The following is a 9,775-nucleotide window of genomic DNA, read 5'->3' as shown; positions in this document are numbered from 1 at the left end:
CATGTAGAATAGAGATAATTTGTTGAATAGTTTTTGAAAACATTTAACCCGACAAGGACTGAAACACAACTGAAATTTCGCAGAGCATGTCGAACACGAATAGAGATATCATCTCTCGCACGTTTCGCGATTCTGACTCAAACGCAGCCTCCTGTAAAAGATAAGTTAGTGAGATTGAACGAAGATAAGCGGTTTGAGATAGTGGAGCGGCGAACACCACGTACTCGTTCTGATTTTGAGATGTTACATAATATGCTGGACCGATGGAGAGTACTGGAGAGCAAACAGGTAGATCGTGTGCTCTTCGAAAATTCTCTGATGGCTGCTAAGTCCGTGATCCTCCTGAAAGAGATAGAGCTGCTGCGTTCTATCGAGTTATCCAAGTCTAAAGTTCGTGAGGAGTTGAAAGAACGACGAAATCTTGAGTTCTTGGATAAATTGGCTATGCTCGAGTGCTGGAGGTAAAGAATACTTTTTTTTATGGATTATGTAGTAATAGAGTAGAATAGAATGTAGGTTATTTAGGTAGAAGACGAATATATACTATGTGCCAGTTATTCTTCATGATAACGTATGGAGGACTCGAGATGGAAAATTGATAAAGGTGGAAACCCGGAAAGTGGCACGGGCACGAAAGTGCAGATCCTTGTACTTAGCATTGATGCAAGTTGATGATACTACTGGAACTGGTTCTGCTGCTTGTGATAGTACTAGAACCAGTGTTGGTAATAGTGTTGCTGCTAGAAGAATTGACACGCTTGAAAACATCAAGAAGCTCATTTACGGGCATACTTGTCAACCTGCCAGAGAGCTCGAGTATCTCGTCGATCAAGAGATTGAATTCACCAGAAGAAACTTTGATTATTCTGTGATGAGTCAATTGAAAAATCGGATCAAATTGGCCTTTTTGAAATTTACCACGCTCTATTGCCAAGAGGAAAGCCATTATATACATCACAACAGAGATATAATTACTTTTTGCCGTCGGTAAGTTTTTCATTAAAAATTTACAGCGTTAAATTATTTTTTTGTGATATTGAAAAATTTTTTCATCCATAAATAAGGTACCAGGGTTGTAAAAAATTTATTTTTGATTTTATTAATTATTACATACTTAATTAGTTCAAAAATCATTTGAATCTATTTTTTTTCTTAATGATTCAAGAGATTTTACGTAATTGATCATTTTTTTATTCAATGGATAATTTAAGGTGACTAATTAAATTAATGCTTTATTTAAGAAATTAAAAATTTTAATACTTTAATGGTTGCTTTAAAAACAATTGGTAAATAAAAAATTTTAATTGATGCATTTATTAAAAAACTTATAATTAGAATAACGTAAAATAAAGTTTAAATTAAAAAAAAAAGATAATTCAAGTAATTACAATTATTAATTATATTATAAATAAAAAATAGAAAATATTCTAGAAAAATCTCTGTGCTCCTGTGAATAACTCACGGGTAATACGACGTAGTTAAGAGATATTTGTAATGAAAAAAAAACTAGTAAAGAATATTTCTTCTTTAAAAATACCAAAAACAATTTTTTTTAAATCCTTAATATAAAATTGAGATGAAATGTATGTGGCATCAATTTATTCGTGATGTGATTGGTCAAATATATCATAAGCATGAAAATATATGCAAATTCTATATTCAAGCGCGCGCTTGCGCGCGCAAATTCAAATTCTAGTGTATTTAAATGAAAGATTACGTATAATTTTCAGTTGCGGTAAATTATTACCAATAACCGAATCGAGTGAAGACGAACCAAGTGTTCCGACGTGCAGTAGTTGTATATCAATGCGTCCGAGCAAAAACCCAAAGATACTTTACGAGCCGTACGAGCAGATGCTAAAGGATTTGCGTAAATCCGAAGCTCAGATGGGCTTATTCGACGGCCTGGCTTTTCATATTGACCCTCGGGTGCTTCATCAGCTTGTCAATTACATCTGGCACGGGAAATCCGGGATCTCCGAATTCGATGATCTCTTTCAATTACGGCTGCTGCGTTTTCGCCGGGAGGTTGAATGGTCCCCGTGGAATTCGATCCTTCTGACGAAACGCGAAGCTGCAGTTCATCAGGCAGTGGCCAGTCCTTGGGACCTCTATGAGGCGAGTCTCGTCCAGAAATTTTTACTGAGAAATCTTCAAGCTAAATTGTACTTTAATTATTTAGTCAAGTAATCATTCATACTATTTTAAATCGATGTGGGGGATAATTTTTGGTGTCTATAGTCTTCTGTAGAATAGCAATAAAAAGTTTGCAAAATTAAAATTTTTAAATAATCAATTTTTGTTTAATTTTATTTCTGTAATATATATATATCTTCACAGAAATTTTCATGTTGATCTAACAAGAATTTTTATAAGCTATTGTAACGTTCCCACTAAATTTCAGTTTACAAATTAACAAAAATGAATAAATTATATTAAATATTAATAATTTAATATTTTATAATTTTTAAATTTCGATAATTCAAATTCAAAATATTATGCTACAAGATCTAGAAAAATTATTAATTACAAAAAAAAATCTTGAACCAAGAAAATAATTTTGAAGAGCTTTATCATTTTGATTTGTGTGAAAAAAATTTTAAACTAAGAAAATTTTCTAGATTTAAGTAAATTTTACTTGATTCAATAATTTTTTGCCTTGATTAAAAACGATGAATCTTTTCAAAATTATTTTCTTCTTTCAAGGATTTGTCTTTTGAGTCAAGTTAATTTTTTTTTCACAGAATGTAAATTCATTTTTTTATTATTGAAAAAGCTTCTTAAGAAAAAAATATAAAAAATTTCTTCCTTTGGCCTTGTAGGTGCGCATAACTCTTGAAAGATTTAGTCAGGAAATATATATATATATATATATATATATATATATATATATATATATATATATATATATATACGTATGTGATTGATATAAGCAGAAAATAGTTTATAGTGGAAGTTAAACTCAATTCTCAGTCAGCAAGTGGTCCAGTGAGTGGTAAAAGCTGAGAAGTCCTGACATAAGCGAATGTTCAAAGCAATAAGATTTCTCTACTCCGGAAATTGATGTGGTCATCTCATCAGACATCGAATTCACAGCTAAGCCGGTGGCTGCAGAACTAAAGCTCCAGGAAAGACAGAGCCAATCAAAAGTCTTATATAAATTTCCGTGTAACGTGTACCATATATCTAATATCTGCTGTTGAGCATTCGTCTTTGCTTTACAAATATTTAAACTTCTCTGTGGACAGTAAATATATTTATCTATCTTGTTATTATTCTATCCATTGTTTCTGACAATGAGCGAGGATATGAGGCTGAGATCACAATAAAGTATCTCAATAAAAAGTCTCCTTTGAAGTGGCAATTTGAGGATAAAATATATTGTCTTGTTGAAAGCAATTTACTTGTAAAGCCTTTACTTGTCGAGTTGAATTTGCCAAACTTTTCAACAAGACTCAGTAGGGCCTTGTAACGAGATAAGTTCGTACTGAGATACTTTTGAGTACAAATTATATAGATATTTTATAGCGACTTTGCGGATAGAGCTTAGAAAACTATATACTACCAGACAGTTATTAAATAAACTTTTTATAAAGATTAGATTATTAATTTTTTATTGCTGCATCAAACTTTTGATTTCTGATTTTTTTTTTTTTTTTTTTTTTTTTTCATACAAAGATTAATTTAGTTTAGTTTAGTTTATTAATAATTATGCCAAGGCTGATGTCAAATAGCAAAGACAATATATACAAAAGAATATTTACATTATTGTGCATTTTAAACTAAATGTAATACATTGATTTCAAGAAAGATTTGAATTTATAAAGAATTAACTAACAATTTTAAGAGTTTATAAAGAATTAACTAACAAATTTGAGAATCATAGAGATGAAAGTAAACACAGATAAGGGAGTTAAAATTATATAAAAAAAAAAAAAAAACAAGAAAATTGACTACTAGTTTAGGATCACACATCAAGATTAAATAAATAATTAAACATCTTGTTTTTGAAAATTTCCAAGCTAGATGATCTTATAATATCCTCTGGTAATTCTTCCTATAATCGTATCACTGTGACAACGAAGGAAGATTCATATTGAGTTGTACTGAAGTTCGGTAGTTTAAAGAGGATATTATTTTTTTTCGCTGCTAGTCGTTCAGAGCGTCTTACATTAAAATCTTCTTGGAATAACTCACGCAAATAACAGGGTTTACCAATTTCTAATAGTTTAATACGACGACTCTTTATTGACAGCCATCCCAATTTACGTCTACAAGGCGAAACATGTTCATCACGCTTTAAATTAAATATGAAACGAATTTCTGAATTTATAGTAAAACAAAGTTATAGTAATTGCAATTAAAGTAGCTAAGTTTTACTTTTGAAATAGAAGCTTAGGTAAATTTTGTAATTTTAAAATTGATCAAATGAAAATTGAAGCGTTTAGAAAATTATAAATGATATTTTTATACTGAGGGCGGCTTTTGTAAGAATTTAAGAGAGTAAGTAAATATTTTAACATGAGACATAAAAAGAAAAAAATTGACTTTGATGATATTTTCTTTGAAGTATTTTTTACAGGGTCGATCAAATATTTAAAGAAAGAAAAATAGTGCCATCTGGAAAATTCGCATAGTTTTAATCAAAAACAAATAAAAAATAAAATTTAACAACGAGAAACCTAGTTGCGCTTAAATATGAAGTAATTCTTAATTTTAATTGATATTAGATGATTATATTGATTGTAAGAAGTTTAAAATATTTAAATTATTATGATAAAAAAAATGTTGCGTTTTAATTTGTGAAAATTTTTATAATAATAATGTAAGCTGAACTTAAAAATCAATGCTGATAATAATAAATATATTAGGTCAAATTTGGATAATACTCCACTGAAAGTATAATAAATCAAAATGAAGGAAACATTGTTTAGTGATTTATGATAATTATTTTTTTATTTATTTTGCTTACACACATTTCAAACTATTAAAAATAATTCTTTTGATAATACGTAATTACTTAACGACAAATACCTTCAAGCGATGTACTATTTATAAAATATGTGTATTGAATTTAAATGAATTTATTTTAGAAAAAACAAGGGAAATGCAAATTGCTTTTTAATTAACGAATAATTATATTTAGTTCACTCAAAAAACGTGTAAAGTCAATCACTATGTAACCGATTGTCTATTTTGACGGTTTTTTGGGGGGGCTCAGTTTTCACCTGGGTAGGTTTGGAGCATTATAACTACGTATGTAGCCACTGCTCCAGCAAACTGAAAAAGAAAATTTTATTATACTATTTTGAATAATTGCTTTTAAATTTAGAAAAAAAAAATAATTTAATATTAATTTACATCTCTAACCAAGTAAAAGTCGAGATCAAAAAATCCACATGGTGAAAACTTTAAAGTAGTTCTTGAGTCGAAAAGTTGCGTATTTCTGTCTGGATCTCAGTGTCTTTGGACTCGAGCTCCAATTCATCAAGTATTACACCAGTTTTCATCCACTGGAATGAAACATAAGTGCTATGATTATTTTTTTCGTGGTAAATAATAAATAGATAGATAATATATTACCTCATTTACGGTCTCCTTACATATATAATTAACACTGACGAAGATTAAACCGCTAGGCACAACATAAATTAAAGTTATGACTATGGAACAAATTTTGTAATAAATTTCTAAATTTGGACTTAATACTCGTAAAGATTGGCAGTATAATGAACCAATAATATTAAGGAAGAGTCCAATCGTTGTGAGAGCAAGTGGAGTACCGTAAACTGTTGTTGTTTTACGGCACAGTGTTCCTAATTTCAAATGTATGCGTCTATATTGAAAGAAATATAATTTTCGATGTACACTGTAAAAAATCCGGAGTGAATCGGGAGTGAATTTCATTCCCATTTCACTCCCATCACTCGGAGTTCCGGAGTGAAGTAATTAATCACTCCACGTAGGTAGTGAATCCGGAGTTTTTGTTTGCGGAGTGATTCCGGATTTCACTCCGAAAAACATCCGCGTTCGGAGTTTTAAAAAAAATAAAATAAGGATGAATTTTCGTTCTACAAAAAAATCTCAAAATTAATTTACTATAAATGATTTATTATAAATCAACAAATAATAATAATAATAATAATCTATATTATTAAAAGAATAAGTAAAATTTTGTGGCCAGTGTATTTATATGATGAAATGGGTTTTTATGGTTAAATTTGGTATCGTTGGAAAAGTCTTGACTTGGAGTTGTGCCTTTTCATGGTTTCATATTATTCTCACCAATAGCCAATTTATTATGATAAGTATTTACTATTTAGACTGCAGTCGAAAATACTCTATCTCTCGATACATAATTAAGAAATGACCTTGCATCTCGTGAGCTATTAACATTTTTAAAGATATAAGTTCACCCCGACATTACACTCATCGAGACCTTTCATTTGAGTACCCACATCAATTTTTCATATATTTATATATATTATATATATGTATATATGAAAAATATATAAAAAATGCATGTGGGTACTCAAATGAAAGCTCTTAATGAGTGTAACATCAGGATGAGCTTATATCTTTGAAAATGTCAATAGTTAAAAAAGTACAGTGCAATTCTAACAAAAATCATTATTTAATAAAGCAAAATTTTATCTAATTATAATTAATTTATGAAAAAAAAATATAAAAACAATATAATAATAATTAAAATTAAATATTATTAAAAATAATAAATTAAATTTTTAATAATTAAATATAAAAAGGGTTTATAAAAATATTTTCTTTACAAAAATTTATTTATTTCTAAATTCATTTATTTTGGGAGTGAATGCGAAGTGAATTTTATTATTAATAAAAATTAACTCCTTCTCGGAGTAAAGATCACTCCCGCTGGGAGTGAATCAATTAAAAATCATTCACTCCGCGTTTACTCCGCGTTCACTCCGCAAATTTTTTACAGTGTAAGAAATTCTTAAAAACAAAATAAAATAATTACTGTAGTAGGATTTTACCTGAGTTTATAAATAAAATCTAATCCCAAATTTTTTTGAACGGAAGTTGCCCATCTATCATTTGTTCCTTCTTGCGTCATATTTTTAGTATGTGATCTTAAAAAATTTTTCAGTACTTTATTTATATTTTTTAACCGCAATCTCATGTGCTTGATCAGGAGAAAGAATTTTACAGTGATTAGCAAATTTACAAATAATCCATGGTATACAAGAACTGTCACAATTGTTTTAGTTATTAGGTCAAGGTTTTTGAAATCGTAAAGAGCTACAACCGGACAAGTAAGAACATTGTAAAAAATCCAAGAAACTGCCACTATTAAAGCGAAACAAAATTCCCTCTGAATATTCATTGCAATTCCCAATTTCTTAAGAGTCTCATCGGCTTTCAAAATATGCGTAACAAGCTTTGTAGCTCTCTAAAAGAAAATAAAAAAGAAATTCTTAAATACTGATAAATGATTATTATTAGTTAAAGGAGATCACTGTACTTACGTTTCTGAAAATCCAACTAATAATGATATTAATAATTAATATTATGATAAACTGTACACGTATAATTTGAATTATGACCTCAAATATATTTATTTGTACAGTCACTAACTTCAAAATAATAATAACAATCAGAGAAGAAAGGTATAAAATCAATGTAACAACGGAATAAGAAAGAGAATAATTAATTTTTAATTTTTTAGCACTTCTATACGGCATAACTCCGTGACAAAATACACAGTCAAGGACAAATATTGGAAGCAGAGCCTCCATTAAATTTGTTGGCTTCCACATTTCTAACACGACTGATATTTTTTCAGTATGTGGAATTGTATTCTCTAACCGATATTTTTTATTATATCCATTTATCGCATCATGACTGAACTAATTATCTCTATTAGTTATATCGCTAGTTAGATCAAGAATATCGAAGAGATGTAAAAAAAAAATGACCCATTTTTATGTCAATAGTTACGATCATGAAATGTTCAGTGTCCGATTTCAAAAATCAATCTCTCTTTGCCTATTTACAAAATTTGTTCAATTTAAATATTTATAATAGTTAATACTTATATGTAAATAATTAAAACATATGAGAAATTTTTTAATGGATTATTGTATACATTTATTTTTAAGTATAAAAAGTAAAAATGCGGTTATATTTTAATGCTTGTATAATATAATAAAAAATAAGAATTAAATAAATATAAATACATGTTATTCACTCATTTGTTGCATGTTTTTATTTATTTTACTTACAAACTTTATTTTAAGCACACCAAAGAGAAATATTTCAGCTAAATTGTACTTTAATTATTTACTCAAGTAATTATTCGTACTATTTTTAATCGATGTGAAAGATAATTTTTGGTGTCTATAATCTTCTCTAGAGCAGTACTAAAAAATTTGCAAAATTGAAATTTGTAAATAATTAATTTTTGTTTAATTTTATTTCTGTAATATAGTCGTCTTTAATTTTTGTAAAATTTTGTTAGCTACATTTTTGAAGAAATTGATCCAAAAATCAATAATTTCGATAAACATTTCATATTTTTATCAATATTCTAAAGTTAAAATTTTCATAGAAAATCGAAATTTTTTTGTCTAGTCGTTATTATATTACGAGTCTCGTTCTTCGAGATTACATCGTAGTACCGCTACTTGGACTAGATTTGACCACCAATTTCAGAGAATAATTTGAAAAATTTCCAGCTTCCCGCTGCCTGCTCCTACGTCGCACCCTAGTGGCTAATCGTCATAACGTTTTTTGTGCTAGACAAAGCCACATGTTTGAGAATTTTATTTTATTAAAAAATTAAATTTTTTATTTAGAATTATTGTTTTTTATTAGTTTTTCTTATCAAGAAATATTATACAACTGTAACAAGATAATGGGTAAAAGTAAGAAGCGTAGCAGAGAAAGAGATGAGGAAGAGGATTGTGAGAAAAGACTTCGGAGGTTAGAAAAAGTCGTACAATGTCTTACAGATACATTTATGAAATCACTGGAAAAAGGTAAATTGAATTTTATGTTATAAAATTATCATTAAAATGACACGACGTCAGGTTTTTATGAGATAAGACCTTGATGGGCGTTTCTGGCTGGTGAATTTTGCACGTAGGAGGCAATAACAACCAGTGCATTATATTTTCATCTGGCATTATGGGAAAAATTAATGATTAATTTTTTCTTGCAGATGGAAATCAAAACATTTCTGATAAAGAAAGTGTTCCTGACCCCCCTCAAGTAGAATCTCCGGTGCCGAATGACTCAAATAAAGTTCCAGACTCAGACACGCTCCTCGACGAGCTGGCGAGATTGCAGGCTGTCAATCAGCAGCAAGTATTAGATGGGACAAAGGCAACGGAGGAAACTGAGTCTAAAGAATCAGATAAGGAGATTTCTGATGTCTCTGAGTCTAAGAAATTAGACGTCGAGGTAGAATTGCTTCTGGGAGATGATCCAGGAGCTAAGAAAAAAGCTCAAGTAGAGCTGCATGTGAGTTTGGTGTCACGTTGGTCATCTTGGCTGACTGAAGGATTGCCGAAAGAGATTAAAGATCAGGTAGTAGATAAGTATTCACGTAAAGGAAACGTTTCCCTCGAAGCTCCGGAGTTAAACGAAGAAATTGCAGCTACGCTCAATGAAACTGGTGTTAAGAGAGACCAGCTCTTTACACTAGAACAAAATCTAGCTGGTTCAGCCTTGTCAGCCTTGGGACAAGGCATCACAATGATCTTAAAAGATGAAGAGGAGCCGCTAGATCGTCTTG

General features: G+C 29.5%; 1 protein-coding gene across 1 annotated transcript; it reads left to right on the top strand.

Moving 5' to 3' along the window:
* On the top strand, nucleotides 1-2,236 carry LOC141531761 (IQ motif and ubiquitin-like domain-containing protein). Its single transcript, XM_074249758.1, has 2 exons — nucleotides 1-987; nucleotides 1,731-2,236. The coding sequence occupies exons 1-2, from the start codon at nucleotides 662-664 to the stop codon at nucleotides 2,188-2,190; spliced, it is 786 nt and encodes a 261-aa protein (XP_074105859.1). The 5' UTR covers nucleotides 1-661; the 3' UTR covers nucleotides 2,191-2,236.
* Nucleotides 2,237-9,775: the final 7,539 nt, after the last annotated feature.

Source organism: Cotesia typhae, unplaced genomic scaffold (genome assembly GCF_013202065.1).
Source record: "Cotesia typhae breed Kobodo isofemale line unplaced genomic scaffold, CoteBio_Ctyphae contig_119, whole genome shotgun sequence".
NCBI lineage: Eukaryota > Metazoa > Arthropoda > Insecta > Hymenoptera > Braconidae > Cotesia > Cotesia typhae.
The sequence above is the reverse complement of the archived record's forward strand: the minus strand, read 5'-3'. Positions and strand labels throughout refer to the sequence as shown.

Bases quoted from the DNA above. Each gene is read 5' to 3' on its own strand.
- LOC141531761 (XM_074249758.1), top strand. From the start codon at position 662: ATGCAAGTTGATGATACTACTGGAACTGGTTCTGCTGCTTGTGATAGT. The intron at 988-1,730 runs GTAAGTTTTTCA...TATAATTTTCAG, and splicing joins ATAATTACTTTTTGCCGTCG to TTGCGGTAAATTATTACCAA.